This window comes from Notechis scutatus, chromosome 2 (assembly GCF_049901735.1).
Source record: "Notechis scutatus isolate UNSWTSFEM ecotype Mainland chromosome 2, rNotScu1.2, whole genome shotgun sequence".
Classification (NCBI taxonomy): Eukaryota; Metazoa; Chordata; class Lepidosauria; order Squamata; family Elapidae; genus Notechis; species Notechis scutatus.
In genome coordinates, this window is record NC_142010.1 from 31,572,814 (window position 1) to 31,600,223 (window position 27,410).

Consider the following 27,410-nt stretch of genomic DNA (forward strand, 5'->3'; position numbering starts at 1 on the left):
CTACTTTTCTGCCACTCGTCTTTCTTTTTCTCTCTCTTCCTCCCGCCACTCCCATCCCCGTTTATGGTACCGCGATAACAAGTTGCCGGGAGTGAAAAGCGTTGGGTTTGCTTAATGGCGGTAATAAGGTAAAAGAGGAGGATGTTGAGATTGAAAAGCTGCTCCTAACCTGTGGCAGGGTCATAATAAAGGTAGCTTCATCACCTAAATTCGTAATTCGCAGAAATGTACGTCTGGATCCTGGTTTTTTGTTTTCCTGTTACCCTCCCCCCCCCCACCATCCGTCCTGGAATAGTACGGTCCTATTTCCCGCGTTGGTGGATACGAACCCCCGATTTCCTGAACGGGGGTCTCCCGCGCGCGTCTTCTAAAAAATACTTTCATTTCTCCCCTCCCCTGCCCCCCCCCCCCATTTATTGAGTTGGACGCTCCCGAACTGTCGGGAGATCCGACCGTTTCTATTTGGAGTGTTCCGAGTTTGGGGGGAGATGAGATACTAAAAAAAAAAAAAAAAGCAGGCTGACAAGCCAGTGTGGCTGTTTTTCGGGAGCTCGGTGGCAAATGGAATTGTACTCTGCGATCCCAGTTTATTTCGTACAAAGGAACGCTTGGACTAACTGGATATACTTTTGGCTCCACTTGCCCTCCGCGACTTTTCCTTCCTTAGCACCAGACCATCATGAAGAGATTTAAAAGCCAAGAGATTTGGGAAACGTGTGAAGGGGATGCAAGGTCGCAGCATCCCTTAAACCGCTCTTCCCAATGGTCTTTCCAACGAGCTGCGTCCCGCAAAGTGACTCGGGCTGGAGTCAGGCGATTTGCCAAAGTTGCAGTTTGTTGAACGATCTAACAAGCTGCAGTTAGCAATAGCACTTAAGTAAAATTGAAAGTATGATGAAAATAGGATAAAGGAAAATGCATAATAAATTTTTTTTTTTTTAAAAAAAAAGCAATAGCACTTAGACTTATATACTACTTTTACAGTGCTTTTATAGCCCTTTCTAAGCTGTTTACAGAGTCAGATGTTGCCCCCAACAATCTGGCTCCTCATTTTACCCACCTTGGAAGGATGGAAGGCTGAGTCCACCTTGAGCTGGTGAGATTCAAACTGCCAAATTAGCTGTAAACTATAGTTTATCAATCACATCTGATGCCCCCACAATGACTGGCTTCACCCAGTTTGCTGGGTTGGCAGGAATCGAATGGGCTATTACAGGGCAATGAAACACTTGTAGGGGTTTACTGTAGTCGATTGGATTTTGGGCTAAACCAGACCAAGCCTACATCATAGCTTGGTATACATCTAATTACTTGGCTGTTTGTGTTCCTGACCAACCCCTTGAATTTTAGGACTTAGGATCACAGCTGAACCCAACATTCTGTTGCAAAGCAAGACGGTTACTAAATGAGTTTTGCCCCATTTTACTACCTTTCCTGTCACAGTACTCAAGTGAATCGCTGCAGTTGTTAAGTCAGTCATATCACTGTTACGTGAATCTGGCTCCCCCATCAACTTTGCTTTTCAGAAGGTCGCAAACGGGCCTGGGACACTGCAATTGTCATAAATAGAGGCCAGTTGCCAAACCTCTGAATTTTGTTCATGTGACTATGGGGATGCTGCAATGGTCATAAGTGTGAAAAACTGTTGTAAGTCACTTTTTCCAATGCCTTTGTAACTTCAAACGATCACTAAACAAAAAGTTGTAAATCAAGGACTACCTGTATAAGTAACCTGTAGCCTTTCCATAGACAATTCTTATTTATCAGGGCAATTTCATGCTAAGCCATAGTTTAAATATTTTGATGAACCAGCCACAGTTAGTTGGATTCATGAAATGCTCTAAACCAGTTTGCAGACAACAATGGCTGACTTAATATAACAGCAAGCTGCTTAAACTAAGCTAGCGTGATCTGTGAACTCAAACATAGAATGAGAAGAGACTTGAGGAAAAACTAAATCAGTCAGAAATTGTTACTGATGAAATGTCTATTCAAACTCCCAAAATGAGTGAGCCTTAAAGCAGGTTCCATTTCTAAATTAGAATGCAGACGATAGGATCAGTAAAGGCTTTGTTCTACCTAAGTGTTGTGGCCTGACAGCTTGAGGAGGAGCATGGGCCAGTCCTGACTGACAGTTATCAGCTGCCTTCGGAGTCCGACATCAGTGAGGCAGAAGAACAGCTAGAGCCTGTTCCCAGTGTGTGCATGTGCAGAGTTGCCAGACGAAGGGAACAGCTGAGGAACAAGGGCCAACTTGGGAGTAAAGCCACAGGTGGATGGTGAATGGCCCCTCCCCTAGAGTATAAAAGAGGAGTGAAAAGGGAGTGGGGCTTTGCAGGAAACAATTAGTTCATTCCAGCATGCTTGCCAAATATTGCAGTGTCTGAGAGATATAGGCCTGGCCTCACTCCAAGCCTGATAAAGGTTTGTAATTGGGAACTATTGTGAAAGACTGTTGGCCGGGACTTTGTTGGAGAGGAAATTCATTGTAAATCAAATAAAAGGGATTTATCGGGACAAAGACTCAGCTTCATGCTGTTGGGGGAAGCCTAGGTCAGAACACTAAGCATATCTTAAAGCTTCCTATACTGCTTCAGGGTTCAATGCCTTCCACACCATCCTATCTTAAGTGCAGTGAGGCATGTGCATGGTATTTGGATGGGCACACTCATGTCCATAGTAAATTAAATTAACTTTAATTCAGACATGCAGCCAAGCGATGTTCTCATGTCTCCTTCAACGTACCAAAAATAAAACCCCAAAGTAGTAATACACTGTTATTATAAAGCCTCAATTTAACAGGCTATTTGGGGAGAAATGATTCCATTACATGGCATAAATCAGTACAAATAACATAAAAATGCCTATTGCAGTGTTATGCAAATGATGTAGATTGACACAAGTGTGAGAAATTACTGCTTACAGATTTTAAAAAACTGACCTTTCCGTTATTTCAGCGATGTCATCCACATTCTCTGATCTGGCCCCATTGCATCATAAGCCCTTTAAATAGAGTTTGTTCAATCAAAGGTTCTCTGCATGTGTAGCTTTTTCAAGTTCTATAAATAACCTGCATAGAGCTTGCTCTCCAGAATAGATGAATCCCAAGACTAATTATACTTCAAAAAGACTTTTGTATTAGCAAAGAGTTATTTAACAACAACAGCACACAAAAAAAGAATCTGAATCTTTAGGCATCTGAACATTTTTCCTTATATCATAAAGATAAAGGCAGGTGTTAGCACTTGTTATAATGAAGGTGGGAAGTCGTACTTTTATATATTTCTTTTTTTCCCCTTTACTATATTTTCTTTCTTTTTCTTCCATTTTTCCTTTTCTGTGTGTGTGCTTTATTTTTAAATCTTTTCTTAGTTGTATTAATTCTTCATTACAATATTTAATAAAATTACTATTAAAAAGGTGCCTGGATGCTTTTTTATTTTATTGGACAATTAAAAACTGACCAAAGCTAAAAAAAATTGCAGAAGTAAGAAATAAAATAAACCAAGTACAAAAATAAAAGTAAGTAAGAATAGAGAAGAAATGTTTACAGATGAATGCAGTATTAATATTTTGTCTTAAATATTATTAAGATGTACTCTTATGCTGTTAATATTGTTAAAATATTTCATCTTTTTTACAGCAAAGTGTTCCCATCACTAATTCAACATTTATATTTAGGATTATTTCTTAATAAATGTTATAAAATGTATGTGTCTATGTCTGAAGGATCTTTATTTTACCTTTTTTTCTTTCATAGTTGAAATTATTAATATCAAATATGGCATCCTATTTGGCGCAAGAAATTCAACTTGCTAAGCAGCATGAAGAAATGTAAGTAGTTTCTGAAAATGTCCTATTTTTAGATGTTAGAAAAATACAGTGAAATAGATTATGAATGCTTAGGAATTTGCAGGACTATTCCCAAAACTATGAATTGATTTATCAAAGTCAGAGCAACTGTGTGATTGTTCAAAATACAAGATAACAATCTCTTAGAGAAATAACAAATTTTAATAACAGAAAAAACTTTTGTTAAGTGCCATGTTTTGCCTCTAGGGGGAGCTGTCCACCAGTGCTGCATTTCAAATAAATCATAATATGAAGTCCTCTTTCAACCTTGAATTTTCTGATTGAATCTTAGCTATAGCTTAATGATCTGATACGCCTTTTCTAAATTCAGTATAATGTCCCATTTCACTGCATTTCTCTCCATGTTGCAGCTAGCACTTAAGATTCTAATCAGATTACTAAAACACTTTTTAGTGAAACACTAATTTCACTTTTAAAAGTGAAATTTTAGAGTTACTGCAATATCCTAACTTTGTTTTAAACATCTCGATTTTCTTGTTCAAAAGTTAATGGCAGAATTTTGATCTGTAGCCCATAGTCTACCTATTTTAGCTTCTTGCTTCCATAATTTACAATCCGTATGAAACATGCTGACTGGATTAGAAGAAAATAGTTGCATCCTATCATAATTTCTCAGTAGCTGATAGCATAACATACTACCTGTATATGTGTACAAATAAGTATGTTATTGGCAACTTTACTCTCAGACCCTATGAACCCTACCTTGACATTTACATTTTAACAGGGATTGCACAGCAGCAATTTTTTCACTGAACCATCACCATAAAACCAAAACCTCTTTCTGGTCAGTTGTTGTGCATGCATTCCCTATCCTAACCACTATATTCTGCATGTAGGTTAAATTTCTAGCACCAGTACACACATTTTCATACTGTCCTAGGATGAAATTCAAGTTGCCATTTTGTTCCATTCTCTCAGATTGAGAAGATCTTTTTTGTGATCTCTGCATCTAACAATTTGATCTCATTCACAGATGTGATCCCTCACTACTCAGAGCTGATTCCAGATCATTTGTGGAGAGATTAAATAGACTGTCCCCCTTTATATCCTAACGTAAAATCTGTGGTACTAGGTCCACCTAGAGCTCCTCCTGTGCACTCCTAATCTTTCATTCTGGTAGAGGAAAAATTATTAAATATATGGAAGTAATTAGAATAGATTTATAAGGGCAAATATTCCATCTCCAGTTGCTTCTGTGGTTGAAAATAAAAGTTGTTCATTCTTGAGGTAAGGCTTTTGAAAAGTTCTAAAATTGTAGTAAAATCTATTGAAATTTTTCTTCTCAGAAAGGAAGTAATAGAGCTAGTGTAACACTGCCATCTAAATTGGTGAAGGTTTAAAAATGAAATAATGACATAATTTAAGTCTACTGAAATAATACAGAAAATAATAGGGTGACAATTTGACATAATCTCTGAATAGTTTATATAGAAATCTGAATGTAGCTAGTATTTCTTTAGCTTTAGTTGAATGGATATGTTTTATGCAGGGAATATAGTCCAATAGTGGAGCATCTACTGCATGCATTATTTTCTAGATACAATTTGAGATTTCACCATTTTTATGGAGATGATACAATGGGTAGTAGCAAAGATTCGTCCCTAAGATTGTAGTCATTTGCCACACAGCAATTATTACAGAAAAGGGAAAAACAGATTGTGTACAAATCTATGCACATACTGAGTCCAAGTTCATAATATTTCTGCCAAAATAAGCAAAAAACAGTGCCCCCCCCTTTATTATTGGTTTAACATATCCCAATATTCATTGCACAGAGAATTGACCCAGCAAACTAAAAAAATGATGTAAGTCTTGTTTTCCTTGACTTTGGCATTAGTCTATTAAGAGTTTCTCTTTGTTGTTTCTCTTGTATATTTGATGCTAATGTAGTTTTCTTTATCTCTCTGAGAGCTATTCTTCCAACTCCCTTGTGAAGAAAATCTCCCCTCATGTAAGATTAAAAGGCTGCCCGATCCACTTTTTACACCCTCTGTTTACTATTTTCATTTGCGTGTATGGTGTATATACAGAATCCATTTCTCTGCAAACTGTACTGTATTGCTTCCTCCCAGGAGAGTTTTCTTGAAATTACTGAATACTTTTTCCCAAAAGCCTTTTTAAAAAAAATAAAAATCTATGCAGAGAATAAAATGGAGCCTCATTTCTGTAGGAAAGGTTTGGAAAGATTGCTTTTGAGAGGAAGAAACTATTTTCAGTGAACCTGGATTGGGAGAGAAAAAAACAGGACTCTTTTTAAAAAAAAATGTGCAGAGGGATGTATAAGTAGGATGAGAAACGTGACAGTTTTTTTTTCTGAACACAGGATCTCTTACGGTAAATTTGCAGAATTAACCCTAGTAACAGAATGCAGCTAATTCATAACTAGTGTTCTAGATGGCTAATTGTGCCTTGCAGGCGCATCTTGTTTGAGGTGTTCTGTGCCGGTTGTCTCATTTATGCACAGAGACTGCTAGTTGTACAACATGATGGTTACTTTCTCCCTGGGAGCACAGCACGAAAGGGACTTCATGTGCTTTCCCCCTCTTTTTTTGTTCTCCCACGCTGCATTCAACATAATTAGAAGAAAAATTGAGTGAGGGTAAAAGGTGGTTGTTTTTCTGGTTGTTGTGCGGGGTGGGTGGGTGGGGAATGCCTGCCCACTTATCATAATGTTTCCCTTTTGTAGACTCTCTCGGAGATTGGTGTTGCTTCAGCAGATGGAGAGTCATCTAAGAGACAAAGACGCTGAGCAGGCATGGCACACGCAAGAAGCCGATGCAGCTCATCAAAGAAATGTATCACTTTTAAATGTAAGCTTTTGTGGCTTTGAAGCGGTAACTTTGCTGCAAAATATAACTATACCTCTTCCTGATGAATGCTGAAATAGTGACTAACGTTTTTAATTTCATCCAGCCAAAAACGGAGACGCGTAATCCTGCAACATGTCAACCATATACATTTCTAACCAAAATAAAAAGACTAGAGGTTTCTAGGGCCATGAGAATCTGCTTTCTCAGAATCAGAATTCTGGTTCATCACACGCAAGAGTGACTGTTCTTGAAAAGCTTTCTCCCATTATTTTGATGGTTATCCTTAATTTTCTTGTTATGTAGTACCTTGGAATATGCTGGTCTGAACTCAGAACTATCATCTTAGCTGCTCTGGGTAATCATAACCACAGTGTGTTCATTGAATCATAGACAAATCCCCACAAAAATGCTCATTAAGAAGCGTATTTCACAAATGGTCTCTTAAATTGCCCTGTAAAGTGATTGAACAAGGCAATATAAAGTATTTCCCTCTGCTTTCAGCTATATGTTTGAATTGACCAGAACTTGACATACTTGCTAAAAGTATTGTTCCTAAAACAGTGTGCGGGCTGTTCTTAGAATTACTGAATTGCCATCATTTTTTTTTATCAAGATGTCAACTAAGTCTTTGTTGCATTATTATTGCTATCTGTTAAATCTAATGCCTGCATTGTTGGCACCTTAATTAAAGCAACAACTTTCTCTCTGCTCTTTCATTAGCTCCCGAATCCATGTATTTAGCATTCAGTTTAAAGCAATTGTCCTTGTTGTTCTAACAACATACCCCCCCACACACATTGTTTACACAGTTTTTTCAGTTTGCATACATTCATCTTTACCTTCAATGCTCTGGTTTTGACCTTTCTTCCTCTCTCAACTCTAACAAGATTCCTTGTGATTTTGTTATGCAGTTCCACTTCTCAACCATGCAACAACCTCTTGCTTTTCTGAGATGAAGCCTTTTTGTCCTTGTTGCTTCTTGCACCTAATTCCATCTGGATTTCTTATTTTCAATTTATTTAATTGTGCCAAGCCAATCAACAGAAGAAAAATACAAATGTATACAGTAATGTTAAAAGAGTCATATATAATTTAAAAGTACTAATTAACAAGGGTTTTTTTGAGGGGAGGAAGGAGGGGAAGAGCCTACTTATTCAAATGTTGATAAATAGTACATATTCCTTGCTGCATATCAGATGCAGATTTATCCTTCCATTATTGCATAATAATTCTATTAACCAATTCCCACATCAAGAAAATCCACAAAAATGTAATATGTGTTGTTTAATTTTTTATGTGTTATTTCTTTGATTGTAATTTCTTTGATTGTTATGACCCATCCAGAGTCATTATTTCTCTTACGCCAAGTGTAGCGGTTGATTTTACGATATTCATAATTTTATACCAAAATTAAGTGTTTCAGATTTTCTTCAGAGAAAAGGAGGGAATTTTCTTCCTCGCGGTTAGCAGAAGTTCATTCATTTATACACAAGAAAGTAAAAGAGATATACTTGTGGTATTAATGGGATAGGAACTAAGCCTATTTGATACATCTATTGCATATAGGACTATCTGTTTCCCACTATGGAGAATAAAACCAACTACTTGGGAGACATAAGTTCATTCTAGTTGATATTTGCTAATTTGACATATTAAGAAAATAATAGCATGGCTAATGAATTATATTGACCATAAACATATACATATATTTTTTAAGTTCCAGATTCCCTCCATAACCAAATCTGTAAATACGATGGAGCCCTATCTATTTTGTGATTTGCAGTCCCACAAAACTATTAAGTTTGACTCCTAGCCATTAAAGATTATCACCACAATATGTTGAGAATTTTAAAGCGTTTTGCTTTATCCAAGCATTAAAAATATTTTTAATAATTATTAAATCATTAAAGCACTTTAAAAGCCTAAGGCAAGTATTTGCAAAACTTCCTATTCCTGCCTTGAAGTGAGTGAATGTGTGTGCGTGTGTGTAATTGGTATAGTACATTAAGTTTTCCTTTGGAAAATTAACTTCTGAAAAACTACCAAACTATCCTCAGAATGACTAAATAACAGCAATAAAAATAGCAATTAAAGTTATATATTGCCCCATAGTGCTTTACATGACTCTATGGCCAGTTTACAATATCAGCATATTGCCCCTAACAATCTGGGTCCTCATTTTACCAAGGATGGAAGGCTGAGTCAACCTTCAGCCGATCAGGGTCAAACTCCAGGCAGTGGGGAGAGTTTGCCTGCAGTACTGCATCCTAACCACTGTGCCACTAGGGCTAATCCTATGTCTGAAAAAGAAGCAGAAATCATTAGAAACAGAACTGCAAAAGTTCAGGTTCTGGAATAGCAAGTTTTTATTTCTAGGAATCTAGAATAAAACGGCTAAGGGAAAGTATAATGCCATTCTTAGCTTCTTTTAAAAATCGTTTTTTGGCCGTTGGTAATTACTATAATGTGCAGCTCTTAACAGACTTATTGCCATTCTACAGTACTGAGGCAAATCACCCTACATTTCTACACTCCACTCTTCAAATATAAAGCAGTAGTTAAGTGCTTCTACAGGCCTTCCAGAGAAAGTACAATGGGCTCCTTATATCGCTTTCACACTTGTTCACCCATGCCAGTAAAGGCTATCTCCGTAAATTTTATGACCAAACATTTTTCTAGGAGCAAGCCAAGTCATATGAAATCTCATCATCCCTTCTTTTTCTTCTGGCTCAAAGTCAGCAAGTTCTACTGTCTCTAAGGAAACCATTTCCAAATGGGTGATTACTGACTTGGTTGAGCATAAACACACTGATCCTTTTGGATAGGAAGGGTTTTTCTTGTTTTATGGCAGGTTAATCTTTTTATTCCTCAAGCAAGATGCTTCCTTGTCAACTGCCTTATCGTCTGTCATGCACTCATGAATCACTGTGTTCTTGCTCTAACTTTTAGAGCAACGTCTTTGATTTTGCAAGAAAATTCTTCCCCATCTGGTTTTAAAACATGGACGTATGCGCTTTATCTCTCTCAGTGTTATTTTTTGTTTCAATTATGCCTTAATTTTCATGTTGTCTTTCCATTGGAGGTTCCATGGTGTTGCTTGCATGGTGGCAGTTATCATTATTTAATTGTTCTAGAGATATCCCTGGGGCAGTATGGCTTTGAAGACTAGAGATGTGTTACTTTTTCCTTTGGAAAAAAAAATGGGAAATTGCTTCCCTTTAATTGATTTGTTCCAAACATGTTGTGACAGATCACCCACTCACCCACTCTGCTCTTTTTGGAGCTGAGGGTTCTTTCTATAACCGTGTGCATATTTCAGTAGAGTGCTTTTGAGGTTATTTCTGGCTGGATCAGAAAGGAAAATTTGCACATAGTGGGACTCAGAGTTCTTCACAGGAACTGGAATTTGGCTACATTTGCCAGAATGAGCAGTTTAAAGCTTGGAGAAATTTCAGTGTGATCTTTAAAAAGAAATAATTGCAAAGAAGGAAGAAATGGTGACCATCATTTTCTTCATCATTTGTCAAGTTATAGCAAAGCTAGGGGGGGGAATGACCTTGTTGCTAGCTAATTAATGGAGACCAGTGGTTCATTGATACATACATAACTTACTGTAAATTCTTACATTCCGATTAAGTCCTGCATTGCTTCTATCTTACTGGGGAGAATGGAAAGCCTATAGGAGAAAAATTCAAGTTTTATTAGACTATTTCTGCCATTGTATTGAAGTGTTCTGAGTAATGTGCCTGAATATCAGAACTATCAGAAAATTCTTGAAAGAAACAGAAGACCATAAAAACAAATTGCCTAGCAGGGAAGAACAGCATTACTGATTTTAGATGTATTTGTTCTATTCTGGTTTTAACAGGCAGGAAGCACTGCAGATGCTTTCTGATAACAAAATAAAACAGGAATGAGATCTACACAGAACACTATATTAGAACCTTGAAAATAAGGTTCAGATTTTTGTGCCAACTTTAGAAAATTGTTCCCAATAACAGGCATTGTACATTTCACAGTTACCATGTGGAGAGTTGTTGATTTGGCTTTCTTGGAAAAACACCGATGCCGTGATGAGGTGTCATTGTATTTGCCTATATTTAAATTAAATTGAGTAAAATCATTTCAGTTTTGCTTCAGAGCTATAAAAAGAGTTGTTATTTGCTCTCTCAGTTGTAATTAAAACACACTTCCAAAACAGAAAAAATGGCTGAAATGCCAATTCAAGGCATCTTGTTGTTTGGTTTTATTAAGCAAAGGGTAATATTAAAATTAGAATGAGTTGATTCTTTGAAATTCACAGTTATTTTGGCAGCGGTACTACGTTTACTTACTTTGGAGCAAGCAGCACTGACTCCAGTGAGTTCTGTTTTTGAGTAATGTTGAAGCATTTAATCCAACTTTTTCTTTGTAAGATTTCTAGAAAGGGTTACTATTGGAATGTGATAAAAATTATTGACACATTCTTTTTAAATATTTATCCCCTCTACTGTTTTTATTAAAACTAATAATCTCCTACTCTACAACCCACCATTCATTAATGAATAAATAATGCACAATGATAAAAAATAATGATTTAGTCATTTTCATAGCACATATACTCTCTAAACCGGGTACATGTAGAATCAAAATAATTAAGTTTCATAATACTTATATTGTTATAGAAATTAAAACTCTTTACCATTATTAAAAAGAAGATCAAGACAAGCAACATGATTGAAGAAACTGGCTCTGTGCAGGAAAAGTCACACATTATCAACTGCAGATTTACATGTTAAAGTTCTTATTAAGTTATACCTTTTTAAGACTAACTTTATTTAAATATCATAACCCCTGATACATTTTGTGCATCACCTCCTATAATTTGCATATTTTCCCAGAAAAAAAAGATGTAACATTTCCTCTAAATAATTTTCAGCTATACAATGCTCTGTTATCTTTGGATATTTACTAAAGTGCCATCCACTCCCACAAGAATGCAGGTAGTCCTCGACTTACAACAGTTCATTTAGTAACCATTCCAAGTTACAAAGGCAGTGGAAAAAGTGACTTATGAACATTTTTTACGCTAATGATCACTGCAACGTCTCCATGGTCACGTGATCAAAATTCATACCCTTGGAAACTAATATTTATGATGGTTGCAGTGTTCCAAGGTCATGTGACCACCTTTTGTGACCTAAAAGCACAATGGGGAAGCCATTCACTTAAGAACCACGTTATTAACTTAACAACTGTAGTGATTCACCTACGAACTGTGGCAAAAACGGTTCTAAAATGGGACAAAATTCACTTAACAGTCCCACTTAGGAACAAAAATTTTAGGCTCAGTTGTGGTCATAGGTCGAGGACTACCTGTACTAGAATGGCTTTTTTCATTTATTAAATTTAAATGTTGATGGCAGAAAACTTCACTGTTCTTGCTGCATTCTTATCCCACTGCAGACTTTAATATCATTTCCCACAAAGATGAGGTAAAATCTTGTCCAATGTTTGTGAATTTGTTCCAAGAGGTGATTACAGTAATGGAGGGTGCTTTGGCAGCTTGGTATTCAGGTGAAGATATTAGATGGAGTGGGAAGTCCCAGGTCCCTGGGCAACATTATGCCAGTCACTTTCTCTTAAACCAACTTTTCTCACTTCAAAGACTGATTGGAAGCAAACAGGAGGAAAGGGAACTAGTTATGCCATCTTGAACTCTTGTACAAAAAAAAAGGCAGCATACACTTCTAATAAACAGATAAGTTCTGCAGCTATAAAGATTTGTATTCTTAGTTCTCTTCGCAGCTGGGTCATCCTCAAGACCACAACTGTGCTCAAAATTTCTCTTGTTAAGCAGTTGTTAAATGACCTGCTTGTCATTTTACGAACTTTTTATCCTAGTTGTTAAGCAAGTCACTGCAGTTGTTAAGGCAATCTGACTTCCCCCACTGGCTTTTCTGGAAAGCCAGCTGGGAAGGTTACAAATGATGATCACCTGATCCCAGGACAGTGCAACTGTCATAAATACATGCCAGTTGCCAAGTATATATATAATTCTAATTGCAATTGCTATTGCTATTCAGTTTTCAGATCATTCAGTACTAGATGAGGTGAAAACAGGCTGATCATTGGAAGCACCAAGAACAAAGCTAAAGCTTCGATATTTGAGCCACATGCAATTTTATTGATTGATTGATTAGATTTGTTTTTACCCTGCCTTTATTTCTTTGTAAGTAACTAATACTAATTAATACTAAAACTTTTAATACTAAAACTCTTACTTCCTCCTATTTTCCCAACAATCCTGTGAGATGGTCAAGCTGAGAGAGAGAGAGTGGGAAATTTAACCAGCAATGAAGAAGACCTTGATGCTGAAAAAATCTGAAAAAGAGAGTGTCAGAAATAAAAATGACTTGATGGTATCACAATTACATAAGCTTTGAAGAATTCAGAAAAGCATTTACTGACAGAAAGTTGTGGTGAAATACATTGAATAAATAAATAAATGAGATACTCAGTGGGTCCCAGTGAGTAGGGAGTGACTGAATGAATAAATCACTTTCTGTAGGAATCTCAAAAGTCACCTTTGGATGCCTTTGTTGCTCTCTTACTCAGGGGTGGGATGCTACGGGTTCTGCCCAGTTCTATAGAGCTGGTAGCTCTGAAGAGCAGCAGACACCAAACCATATCTGCTGCTGTTTGGCCCACCTGCCTGCCCGGGCTCTTACCTGTCCTTTATTTCCTGCTTTTTCAACCTCAGCTGCATTGCGCGGCACAGCTGAGGTTGAAAAAGCTGGGAAAAAGAGGCTTTTTGAATGCTGTGCACCTGCACGCAGCGGTTTCAGCTGTCCGGGCGGCACAGCCTAAGATTATTTTACACGCACACACAGTGCGCGTTGAGCACGCATGCATGTGCAAAACGTAATCACCGAACCGGTAGTAACGCCGGTTGAATCTCACCCCTGTTCTTATTCCTAGCTGTCTTTGATATTTTTATAAATCCCCAGTGTTTTAGACTAAAATATGAAGAGCTACCGCCACCCAGTTAATATGCTAAAGGTGTTTGTCCAATTGACCATCATAGATTAAAGAGCATTGCCAAAAGCAAACCTTGTCACTGAACCTCAAAGGAAAACTAAAACCGGCATGGCTGCCTGCAGCTATTAGCACACAAAAATGCCATCAAATCTCAGTGACATCATTTTCCTCCCTTAAGGCGCCTTTCAGCTTCCAGCAACAATTTTTGTCAGTTGGCTGTCATTAAATCAGTATTCTGGATGACAATAGCTTTCAGAATATGCTCTAACTGGACAGGAGCAACAAAAAGACACATCTGGTATGTAGGCCTTGCCAAAGTGCCCTTCTCAACTAAAATCAATGCAAGGCAGTGCATTTTGGGTTTTGTTTTGTTTTGTTTTTGCCTCTTGCTCTGAGGTATTTTTCTTTCCTATTAAACAACATTTTGAAGATGAAAAAAATCAGGCAGTCATTGAAATGATCTGGGCTGGAATGTTCCTAAAGGGATAATATATGGACATAAAATGCTGGGATGAAAATAAGTTTCATCAACCAGATGAAACTGTAGCAAACTAGGAATAAATTGTGCCAGAGAAATGTACAATTTTTTTCTGTCCAAGCTGCAGTAGATCCTTTATTTTGTACTCCAGCTGCCTTGTTGCGTTGTTTCTGGACTTCACAATGCCTATTGTTGCAAACCATCTCCTTAAAGAAATCCCAGGAGCCTAATTATATTATGTGGGAAGGAGAAACATTACATTCCTCCCGCCCTCCACCCCGCCTCTACCCCCGGCATATAATATATGTGGGTATATACATAATTTTATATATTTCTTTATTTTGTCGTGTTCATGTAGTGTATATTGGAGGTGGTAACCCTTTGAGAGCTGTATACAATGAAATTTCATTTTAATGTATGCTGATCAGTGTACATTAAAAGTGACAATAAAGTTTTCTATTTTTTCTACTCTCCTCTGTTCTATTCCTTTCTAATTTCTACTCTATTCTGTTCTATTCTAATTTCTGTTTACTCTATTCTACTCTATTATCTGCAGTCATTTGCTTCATAACCATGGCAAAAAAGATCATGGAATCAGGTGTGGCTCAGTTAACAATCACCTTGCTTAGTAATAGAAATTCTGGTCCCAATGGTGGTCATAAGTCGAGGATTATCTATCTGTACATGGGAAAGAGGAACATTGGAGAAACATGACATTACATTCCTCCAACTCCTGTCCCCCCTCCCCTCTTTCACAGTAAAAAACTCACTGACTGCTCCATTCTTTTATTCCCACCTGTAGTAAATTTTCTCCCACATCCCTCAACCTGTATTTGTATTAGAGCAGCATTTCTTTCTAACAGTATTCCAAGTTGCCCTATTTATTGTAAGAATCTCACATTTGTACTTTAAAAAGAAAAAAAATCTGTCTGAAGATCTGTATTCTTTGGCACTGCCATGGTTTGGAAATTATAGGAAGTCCCTTTGGGAATTTCCTTCTTTCTGGTTTCTTTCTTTCTTTTTTTCCTTTTTCCTTTAAATGCCTTACTCTTCACACTCACTCTCTGCTCTTGATGATGCCATCTGCTATATTCCCCTCTTCCATTTCTGTTCAGTTTTGGCTTCTTCACACCCAACTCCCACACCCTTTTCCTCGCTCTCTCAATTTGCCCAAAAGGCCTGCGCTCGAAGCTCCCGTGTTTGTGTTTGAAAGCCCACAGAAAAAAAGGCGGGGTTGTCACCGCTTCGGGGAGCGGCAGCTTCCCCCTTTAAACAAAAAAAACAAAAAAAAAACGAGTCTCGTTCTCTCTGAGCAGAGCACATGGAAGTGGGAGCCCATGTGCCGATTTCCTAAGAAAAGCGAAGAGAGGTGAGTTTGCAGTGGAAGTTTTGAATGTCTGGTGAACAGCTTGCTGCGTTTCTTCATCTTTGTGCACATGTTATGAATGCATTATTAGCAAGTCATCTTTGTCTTGAGCAGGGAAGAGCTTCAAGATTGCTGCCTCTCTTGTAGCTTTGCTACTTTGGTAGCTGGCTTCAAGGGGGAATAATCGGCTTCATCACGTATGCGCAGCGAATGCTTTCACTCCAAGCTGTGAATCAGCTTCACTGTCGCTTATCCCAAATTCAAAGCCTGTGGTTCACGTTTCCAGAAGAAAGTACTGTGTACCTCTGTACGAACAAGGAAAGGGATTTATCAGAATGCAATTGGTTTATTTAAATTCCTCTTATCGTGTTAAATCTTATCCCTAACATTTTCTTTGTGAAGATTTTGCCTTATAAAGTCAATGAGGGGTCCTCACCTTTGGGTACCTTTGTAGATTCAGGTATTTTCTGGAAAGTAAAGACACCCTATTAATTAGGCATCGTAGACTCCTTGAGATGATGGAATTTTGTTGGCTACATAATGCAGCCCCTTCGCTTGTGGCAAAAGATTTGAAGCGACTTTATCATTCCCAGTGTTGTCCAGTTCCCCCAGCAAAAGAGACTCCTCCATTTCCCCCCCTTCCTGAGTACAGCAATTGGTTCCATTACTGACTGAATAAGCCCTCCTGTTAGGATGTGTCCCCTAATACAGGTAGTCCTCGGCTTACAACCACAATTGAGCCCAAAATTTATGTTGCTAGTGAGGTATATGTTAAGTGAACTTTGTCCCATTTTACGACCTTTCTTGCCACAGTTGTTAAGTGAATAACTGCAGTTGTTAAGTTAGCAACCCGGTTGTTAAGTGAATCTGGCTTCCCCATTGACTTTGCTTGTGAGAAGGTCGTAAAAAGGGATCACAGGACCCGGGACACAGCAACCATCATAAATATGAACCAGTTGCCAAGCATCTGAATGTTGATCACATGACCATGGGGATGATGCAAAGGTTGGAACTGAAAAATGCTCATAAATCACTATTCAGTGGTGGTGTAACTTTGAACGGTCATCAAATGAGTAAGGCAAGGACTACTTGTATTCAGCTGAAATCTAGACTTCCTGTGATTTAGCTATTAAATCTAGTCCTGCCTTACATCACAGAAGAGAAATCTACTGTATGATAACCTTGAGGTGTTAAAACAACTCTCTCCTCTACAAGTTCCCTTAAGATTTATTTGACAATGGAACTTGTTTTCCATATTGAAGGCTACTCTTATTCCCCTCTGTGTTCAAGTGTATAATCATCCCAGATTTAGATTATTGCAGTGATGCAAATCAGGCCCATTTTCTATATATCATGACGTAAACACAACCTTTCCAAGGGTGCATATTTGATGTAATGTTGCAATTGTTCCCCAGAATAGGTATTTACATTATATTAATAAGACATCATATGAAACACTCCCAAGCAGACCTGCCTTCTAGCCACCATGTAGCTACAGAAAGATTGCAGCTTTTGGCTTGGGATTACAAAATTAGCTTCTAGAGCAGTGTTTCTCAACCTAGGCAACTTTAAGATGGCTGGAATTCATTTCCCAGAATTCCCTAGCCAGCCTACTGATTGGGGAATTCTGAGGGTTGAAATCCAGATTTCTTAAAGTTGCCGAGGTTGAGAAACATTTTTCTAGAGCACGGGTGTCAAACAGGATCTGGCCCATGGGGCCGTCCTGGAAAATATAAGAAGCCGGCCCGTGTGGCTTTGGCCCGGTCTACCCAGTATGAAGAGGAAACATGCCAGCAGTTTGGGGAATGGTATCAAGCTGACCATGCCCACCCAGTCAACCACGTCCAGTGAGTGGTGTCAAGCTGGCTGCCCACCTGGTCCACTAAGGTCAACCACAGCCCTGATGCGGCCCTCAATGAAATTGAGTTTCACACTCCTGTTCTAGAGTTTAACCCTTAACTACATCACTGACATAGTAATGCAGGAACTTAATGCATATCTTTGCAAATCATCTCTCACAGGTCCTTTTTTCAAGAGGGAACTGGAACTGGATGAGAAAGCCTGAAAAAGCTGAAGAAGCTTCTTGGATGAGAAGCAAAATGTCTTCAGAGAAAAACAAGAAAGCCCAATTGCCTCTTTGCGGCAACCATGACCTGGATGACTGAGAATCTCCATAGACATTTAGCTATGTATCACCTGTAAGAGATACCTTAAGCTCAATGTGAGTTGGATTGTATTACAGGTAGTCCTTGACTTACAACTGTTCATTTAGCATTCAAAGTTACAACAGCATTGAAAAAAAGTAATGTATGACCTGTCCTTGCACATCATTTATTACACCATTCCTATAATTACTTGTTCAGAAAGGCAATGGAAATATAATTACAACGGTTGCTGCACCAGGTGGTCATGCGATCACTATTTGCATCCTTCCCAACCAGCTTTCAACAAGCCAAGTCAATGGAGGAAGCTGGATTCCCTTAATGAACATTTGATTCACTTAACAATTGCAGCAATTTGTTTAACAGCCCTGGCAAAAAGGTCATAAAATTGGCCATGACTCACTTAACAACTGACTTGCTTCGCAATGGAAATTCTGGCCCCAGTGGTGTGATAAGTCAAGGACTATCTGTATTTGGGAAGGAGGATATTAGTTTGTATTTCTTCCCCTCCTGTCCCTCACACACACATTGAAAATCTCTGGGACAGTGATTTTTTTTTTCATTTCCACCTGCAGTAAATTTGCTCCACATTCCTCAGTCTTTACATAAGGCTACCTTTTCTCTCTAACTTAGGGATGTCAAACTCGATTTCATTGAGGACCACATCAGGGTTCTGTTTGACCTCGGGGGTGGGGGGTGTAGCCAGGAGGCGTGGCCAGCTCCACGTCACTTATTGAGGCTCAGTTTTCGGCCGCAATGGCCTTCCGCAGCCCTCTGCAATAGAAAACAGAGACCAGGTGGGCCATGTGAGGCTTTCCTGAGTTCCATTTTCACTGGCAGAGGCATCGTAGGCCAGTCCATCACTGTTTTCAGGGAAGCCCCGCAGGCCAAATCTAAGCACCCTGTGGGCTGAATGCGGGCCGCAGGCCTTGAGTTTGACACTGTATTCCAAACAGTTACTCTATTTGTTATACTAATTCCAGCTTTGCAGTTTTAAAATCTATCGATATCTGTGATGATCCAGATTATATCAGAAATATAACAAAACCCAAAACATAACTAAAAGTCCTTTAATGCCTTCAGCTTGGCTTCACTGTTTAATTGTTCACGGTGGAGGAGTAAACTATTTTCAAAATAACATTTCAAAGGAAACACGGTTCAAATTCAAAGAGCCGATAACAAAGCAAAAACCAAAAACAAACCGCACTGAATAAAGTTCCACAACAGACCAGGATAGATAATTGCTAACTTCAGGAAGATAACCAGGTACAGTCCATTGGAAGAATGCCAACCAAGATAAAGCTTCTTTAGGAATAAAACACTAATTTGTCTTCAGTGTCTGTTAGCACGCAGGTCCAACCTTTTATGCAGATCTCACAGCTGCAACCCATGAAGAGGATCATGGCCCTCTCCTCCCGAGTAGACCACGTTTTACCCTGATCCTCTCCTCCCTGTGCCCTAGGATGGATAGGGGATGGGCCTCTGACTGCTCAGCCGGCCTCTGCCTTTCCCCAGCCTCCACCACCACATCTGGAGCCACAGTTCCACTCCATGTTGGCTGTTCCTCCTCTTCCTCAGAGTCAGTCTCCACCAGGACCATGACAATATCTGTATTCTGTGGCACCACCATGGTTTGGAAATTACAGGACGTCCCTTTGAGAATTTTCTTCTGTGAATTATTGTGACATTCTCCTGGTGACACCCCATCGTTAAGCACCCAATCATTAGACCAGCATAGTCAAATCCAATAAACTTACCATTTATAATTAAACATAATTTTTTTTCTTATGATTCGTGCGCTTTTCCAACTGTACTAGTTCTCTTGTTGACAGAATAGGTCTGAACTCTGAAACATGTAATTACTACATGTTTCAGAGTTTTTACATTTTTTGCTTTTTGTGTGTGTGTGTAAAAAAAAATGTAAAATAAATTTTACATTATTACATTTGAAGTTTAGATCAGCTGTATGATATCTCCAAAGTCTCTTTTTCCTACCACCAGAACACTGTTTGACTACACTGCTAAATTTTGATTTCCCACGAGTAAGAGATTTCATGAAAATTATGGTAGAAGTTTAAAATAGTTCTTAATCTATTTTTAAAAAAAATGTTTTAACTTTGTTGGATGAGCAAATCCACTTTTGCATTAGAGCAAAAAATTGCCACGTATATTTAATGATGTGTTTCTGAAGCTGCATTAAACTGCAGGGAGTTCAAAATTACATAATTATAGCTGAATTTGCTCTTTTATTTCCTGTAGATATTTCATTTCTTAGCATTTATACTTTCACTCTTCTGAGGCGGTTTGTTTATTTAATTGGTTTATATGCTCCCTCAGTTGTGGAGGCTTCATTACTTAATTATCCTATAGAAGAATTCCAGACAAAATACATTCTTAACAAAAGCATAAACACAGGATACAATAGGAAAAGAATTTGACAACAAACATTGCAAGTGCTTTTTCAGGCAACTTCTCTGTGGAATTAGTTTCAGATTGTAAAGGTGCCTGCGAACCCAGCTTGAAACAGGAATTATTAGATAGGAAAACCATTTTTTAAAAAAGATTCTTTTTTTTAAGTGTGGGCGTTTTAATTTTGTTGTAAGCTGTTGTGTATCTTTATGGGGTTAGTGTCATGTAAATTCAAGAAATAATTAAGAGGACCAGTCTTAAGCCTAATAGTTATTTCCAAAAATTCTTTTCTTGCTACATATATCTCAGCAATATTTGTGGAAAGTAAAAATGAAAGGGGACTGCAGCCCTGTGCTTTGTTTTGTGTGTGTGTGTGAGAGAGAGAGAAATTCCTTGGCAACCCAAATGCTTTGTGTCATATGTTGTGACCTGTGTTCAAAATAAATGTTTACTTTCTTACAGGTGGTTTGTGGGGAGTAATGGGCAAAATAAGAAATGTTTTGTGAGAAAATACACAATGTGCTTTTAATCTTTCCTGTGAGTCTGCTGACTCCAGTAGATTAGGCACCCTGGAATAGTTTTTTTCCCCCTTTATTATTGTCAGGACTGCCATCCTGTTATAAAATTTCTTTGCTTTGTAAGATGCCAGTCTGCCATAGGCAATTGGGGTGGGGGGGAGCTGCTGGGTGGGATAAGAAGGAGGGGGCTAGCATAAAGGGAATCAAAACTAAACTTTGTACCATCTAGGGTGCCAGCAGCTCCAAGGTTATACCGTGGAATGGGCCACCAATTTGCCCACCAAGCAAGGGACTGTTTCCCCCACACCCACCCAAAAAATAGGTGGGGGAAGAGGGAAAAGTTAACCAGAAGTTTTGGGCTCGAAACTTTAGATCTGGCTTTGCTTCACTGGAACCACTTGGCTTTAGTAACGTATACTTTCTCTGACAATGGACTCGAGAATCTTTCTTACCTAACTGACCAAATTGGGATAGCTGATATTTGTATTTATTAATTCATTTAAGGAACAGTTGAGCTTGCTACTAGCGTGCTATCATTGATGTTGCACAGCTTCATCCTTGTCGGAGCTTTTGCATTTCATTTTCAGTATGGCTGTAGAGACCCTGAGTCTCTTAGCCTTGGAGAACTTCAATTTGTCATCTTCGTGCCGTTGGGATCAAGAGTTTATAGCCTCCCTAGCAGACATTAACCTGTTCCAAGTCACTGAAGGCCTGGCATATGCCAGAGGTTGCAGTTTAACTCTAGTTTATGCCTTGATATAGTTGTGATGTGGTTTGGTTTTAGAAGACATTACCGTCGGACTTCTTCTTCATCAGGGGGCTGGACTAGAAGACCTCCAAGGTCCCTAACATCTCTATTCTATTCTATCTCCCAGAATTCACTAGCCAGCATCTTTCTAATTGCCTTTCAGCTCACTAGCACAACCCTCCTGCTAAAGATTGTGTCTATTAGGGTTTCCCTGTCTATTAGGGCAGAGTTCTCCAACCTTATCAACTTTAAGACTTGTGGACTTCAACTCCCAGAATTCCTCAGCCAGCAAAGCTGGCTGAGGAATTCTAGGAGTTGAAGTCCACAAGTCTTAAAGTTGCCACGGTTGGAGACCCCTATATTAGGGTTTCCCTTGAGAACCTAGTGGGCAGTTTAGCTGAAGCTTTAGTTTCATCCATTGTGTATTTCATAAATTAATATATTTAATAAATATACTAGTCTTAAATCATACGGGGGTTTAAAAGCTTAGAAACCTATTGGAAATCTGTGAAACTGACCTAATAAATGCCATACTGATGAACAGGGGGGTGGATTTCCCCCTTTTCTTTCTCTCTTTAAATCGTAAGCAACCTAGGACATAAATCTGTCACTTTTTACCTATATTTCCGGGTGTGAATATTAGTTGCAACGTGTATGGTTAGAATATTACTTCTATTTTCATAGCTACTAAAAAGGAAAATGAATTGTGGATGTCATTTCTGGAAGCGTCCGTCTTTTCAAAAGATTCTCTGTATGTTGCAGGATATTGAAGCGGCAGCGAAAAATCTACAATTCAGAGAGCACTTGCTTCTCCACCCTGAAATTGTTAACCTTGAAGTAAGTCCAAAACAATTATATTGTCTTTAATGCTGATATTTCAGCTCTTTTCTTCATCTTGCTGCTAAATGAAATTAGTCTTTTTTAAAAAAAAAAAAAAAGCCAATGATTATTGTGTCTTCAGTACTCTTTCAAGCCCCCTTTTATCAAAATAAAGGCCGTCTCCTAATTTCAATTCAATATCAGATCCTGTCACTTCAGCTTAATGTTCATTGTGAGAACGGAAAGCTTTCCAAGATTTTTCCAGCCTCTCATTTTATATACAGATAGTCCTCGTCATATGACCACATTGCTGTTGCTAAGCAAGGCGATTGCTAAGCGAATCGCACTTGATTTTTACAGCCTTTTTTGCCATGGTCGTTAAGCAGATCACTGCAGCTGCTAAGTGAATCATGGGGTCATCGATAGAATCCAGTATTCCCCACCCCCCCATCGACTTTGCTTGTTGGAAACTGGCTGGGAAGATCACCAATGGTGATCCTTTGACCCCGGACGCTGCAGTCACAACAACATGCCAGGTGCCTCAGTTTTGACCACCTGACCATGGGGATGCTGTGACAGTCATAAGTGTGAGGACCAGTTGTAAGTCACTTTTTTCTGGGCCACTGTACATTCAAATGGCCATTAAATGAATGGTTGTAAGGGAAGGACTAGCTGCATTAGGACTTTTTTCATCAGGATAAATAAAAGCCATTCTTTTTTAAAAAAAAAAAACCTTGTACAGGAAGTCTTTGACTTACAGCAGTTCATGTAGTGACCGTTCAAAGTTACAACGGCACTGAAAAAAAGTGACTTAGGACCGTTTTTCACACTTACGACCGTTGCAGCATCCCCATGGTCACATGATCAAAATGCAGGCGCTTGGCAACTGCCTCATATTTATGACGGTTGCAGTGTCCCAGGGTCATGTGATCAGCTTTTGCGACCTGATGAGCAAAGTCAACGGGGAAGCCAGATTCACTTAGCAACCAGGTTACTAACTTAACAAATGCAATGACTCCCTTAACATCTGGGGCAAGAAAAGTTGTAAAATGGGGGAAAACTCGCTTAGCAAGTGTTTCACTCAGCAATATAAATTTTGGGCTCAGTTCTGGTCATACCTCAAGGACTACCAGTACTGTAGAAAAATGGCTATACTATTTGTTTCAGCTTTGGCCTCTCAGTTGCACTGTGTTACATTTTGAAGGTCCTCAAAATGGACCCCCCCAAAACGTAACATGTAAGTGGTACAATTATTTGCCCTCTTCCCACATTTCCACGTTTAGAAACAGTGCTAAAATTCAATCATATACCATATTGTGCTTCGGAAATATCTTAGCATGTAAAATATAAGCATAGACAGTTTAGTCTAAAGTGCTGGCCTAGAAACCAGGAAAATGTGAATGTCTGACCCATTTTGGGCATATAAGCCAGCTTGGTGACTTCCGGCCAGTCACTCTCTCTGAGCCCCACCTGGGTTTACTGTTACTATTTGTGGGGAAAATAGAAGGAGTATTAGATATGTTTTCTGCCTTGTGTTATAGGTGAGATTTTAAAAATCTATCAAATAAAAAATAAATAAAAAGAGATTAGTTCCATGTTTCCTCTGAAATTCAGAACTATAGAGAGAAGAGGGACATCATCCCCACCCCATCTAGCTCTAAATACTTCAAAAGCTAAAGGCAATATATTTGAGGATGAATCAGCATTTTCACAACTGCAAAAATTGGATGGGTTTTGCACAAGAAATATGAGAGCAGCAATGACGGACAGGAAGAAAATGGAATAAGAATGATTGACAAGTGAAGACAGTTTAGAAATGGGAATGCAGAAAAACGTTGTTGTTGTTTTTTTTAAATGAGTTATTGAGAGAGGAAGGATGAGACTGATGGTTTAGGTAATTCTTCAAGGAAGAAATATTTATTAGTTTAAAACATTAGGCTATTGTTTGTTGAGCAGCAAATGAATATTTGTTTGGGTAACCTTCATAAATAATTTTTAAGCAGAAATCTGAATAAAGCAAAGATCTCTTTCACCAGCACCAATGCTCTGGTTTTGAGATTTATATTTAACTGAGATTATTTTATTGCCCTCTGAAAATAAAGAAAAAAAAGTGAGGAAAAGGGGTAATAATAACTCAATTCTAGTGATATTAGGGCAAGTCTGTATTTAGTGGACAAGAGGACCTATTCTTTAATGTCAAGATCTACATTTTAAAAGTGGATCCCAGATTATAACAGTTTTTCATGCAGCAAACCTCACAGGTTTGTACTATTCCCTTGACATTGTAGATTTAAAGAACATAAACATTCTTTAAACCAATAGAATTCATGACTGTGCTTATGTAAATGTCAAACCATTTTTAGCCTCTGAATAATGTTTTGCACGAGATTTTTTTTTAATAAAAATGTTTGGAAATAACACTCTGGTTCAGAAAAAAACCGCTATCTGTCTGAAAGAAACAATTATGAAATTGAAGGATTACCTTTCTAATACTTTATTCACCACAAGAGGGCACATCCAATTATAGCATATTTACTCTAGGTAGTGAGATCCTTCAATCTCCATTATACTGTATAATTGAGGGATTTAAGATTTAGCAACTAAGTAGTTTGGCCTTTTCTGAATTGCTTCAAATACAAAGCAAGCTGTAAAAATGTTTCATATGTTCAGATCCTTTTGCTGTTGTGCTGGTAAATAATAGGTTATACTGTAAAGCAGTTCAATTGCATATCGTGTTGTATTTTGTTTCCCTAGACTCTTTACTGGGCCAAAGTGGAAGAATCCATCCCTAAGTGGGAGCCATTTTTTTTAGGAAGAACACAAGCCCCAATTGGTTTAAAAAAAAAATCACATCAACAATACAGCACATATGATCAGCACTAAGATAAACAGGAAACAAAAAGGGAACCATGTCCACGGGGGAATTTATTCAAGCTTCAGATTGGTGGATTGTTAAATAATTCTTTTAAATATTAGTTGGATAAGATACTCAATTCTAAACCTGCATTGAAGAGTTCTTCCCCAAAGGCCTGTTAGCTACATGGAAGTGACTTTGATCTCAAATATGAACAACACAGTGCAGGATGTACACTGTTTAGTTACTCAGTTAAGATAAGAAATAATGTGATCTGTTACTTGTCCTTCACTTTTGCTATGGAGAGATGCCTTTTTCCCCAATAAAAGTGTAGAAAGTAGTAATTCGGCTTATTGTCCCATAAAAGGATTTTCTTAATGACATGTATAGATCATTGATATGGAGCACAGACTTAAGGACTCAGTAGAAAATCAGGTGATGAAGACTCAAATAAGGCCCATGAATTTGCACATCCTCTAGGTCAAACGTGTCAAACTCAATTTCATTGAGGCCGCATGAGGATTGTGTTTGACCTTGGGGGGGGCGGGAGTGGGTGGCCAGGGTGGGCATAGCTAGCTAGACGTCACTCGTGTCGGGGGTGCCTGTCTCTCCACCTGAGTGTGAGTAGATGGGCCCTGCTCTGCATCTGGCTCTGAGATCTCCTGCTCCTCAGAGCCTTCTGCAAGGCCCGATGGAGACCAAGGCACCCCCTCCATCTCCTCTGACTCATCTGACTCAACTGCCAACTTGAATCACAACACATCTTGAGTGCTTGACTTAACCTCATAAAAATATGTTTTCTGTCATCCCCTGGACAGAAAATCCAATGTTAGAGAGAGACCGGCAGAGCCAGGGGGAGGAGTCAAACAGGGATCTAGCCAAATTGATAGAGCCAAATCCAGCCTGTGGGCCTTAAGTTTAACATCCCTGCTCTAGATTATTCTGTGTTGGATTTGAATGGAAATACAAATGGCTAAAGATTAGAGTGCTTTCTTAGAATATTTCAGGTTGAATCCAGCTTACAATTTGATTTTATAGGCTTGTTAGAATTACCCAACTTTGGGTTTGGAATTAATTATTAATCATACAACAACAGGCTCTCATATCAGATTGTGGAGTTATTTTGTCAAAATAAATATTTAGAGCAAATGTATCTTGAAATTATTCACACAAGCCCTTCATTTTATACACTTTTCTATAGTTGACAGGCAAGGGAATATACTTAACAAGCTACTACCTATTTATTCTTTCTGTACTGTGATGTTAGGGACAGTTGTCAGATGAGCACCTTAAAAATGATTCCTGGTAGATTGGAAGCATGGAGCTCCTTAGAGCCAAAATTTAAGGGAAAGATAGAATTCCCTTTTATTTAGGGCTAGAAGCTTAATCTTTACCAGTAAATACTACCAATAACAGAACTGCGTAATTAAGCAGTGCATTGACACTTTGAAACTTTGGTGTTGAAGAAGACTCCAGAGAATACCATAGACAGTCAAGAAAAGAAATCAGTGGATCAGCAAACAAAGCAATTTAGAGTTCTCACTTGAGGCACACATTACCAGGTTCATAGTATTTTAATTTGGACCTATTGTGCAATGATCTATCTCTTTGGAGAAGGCTCTCATGCTAGGAATGGAGGAAGAGAAGAGAAGACGACGATAACCAGGAGCATAATGGATGGACTCAGTTACAGTGGTGGTGACTACACTGTTGGAACACCTGAAAGACCAGGTTAAGAACAGATCATCGTAGAGAAAATCTTAAGTTGCTGCTAAAAGTTGCAAATGACTTGATGGCACATAATCAGTACATTCCTATGCTTTTATCATTAGTAGTAATAGGAGCTTTTTAGCATTGCTGATACATCACCAGTCACTATAATTGGAGCCAAATACCAGACTTTGAGAAGATTTGGAAACTATTTCCAAGAAATAAATACCTTTGAACATCTATTTTATTGTATTAAGAGTATATTAATTCAGAGATACGGTAAGCATTTATTGGAGGTTTTAATACTTTATCATAATATGGATGACTTTGTTTCCAATCAATATGAGAATAAAGAATGGATTATACTGTATGTGTACTTAAAGTGTATATATGAAAATTATGTAATATTATTATTGGATTTAGTGATGTAATGATAATGATTGATGTTAGGGAAACTATACCACGTTCAACGTTTTTATTGTAAGAATTGTGTGTTTTTGTGTTTGTTTATTTGTTTAATAAAGAAAATTTTATAAAAATAAAATGCTTGGTTTGGTCCTTGTATTTTGATCAAGTGGGCATTTTCCTTTAGCTCATTGTCTGAGAAAGACAAAAGGAGGCATATGAGCAGCTAAGCATGAGA

At 38.2% G+C, this 27,410-nt stretch overlaps 1 protein-coding gene across 2 annotated transcripts; it reads left to right on the forward strand.

Annotated features, from left to right (window-relative positions):
* CEP15 (centrosomal protein 15) lies at positions 1 to 27,311 on the forward strand. 2 transcript variants are annotated; one of them, XM_026679622.2, is made up of 5 exons: positions 1 to 128; positions 3,761 to 3,834; positions 6,560 to 6,683; positions 22,147 to 22,221; positions 24,958 to 27,311. In XM_026679622.2, the coding sequence occupies exons 2-5, from the start codon at positions 3,782 to 3,784 to the stop codon at positions 25,084 to 25,086; spliced, it is 381 nt and encodes a 126-aa protein (XP_026535407.2). In that variant the 5' UTR covers positions 1 to 128; positions 3,761 to 3,781; the 3' UTR covers positions 25,087 to 27,311. The 2 variants fall into 2 exon arrangements, with proteins under 2 accessions (XP_026535407.2, XP_026535399.2); XM_026679614.2 differs by having other exon boundaries at positions 48 to 191.
* Positions 27,312 to 27,410: the final 99 nt, after the last annotated feature.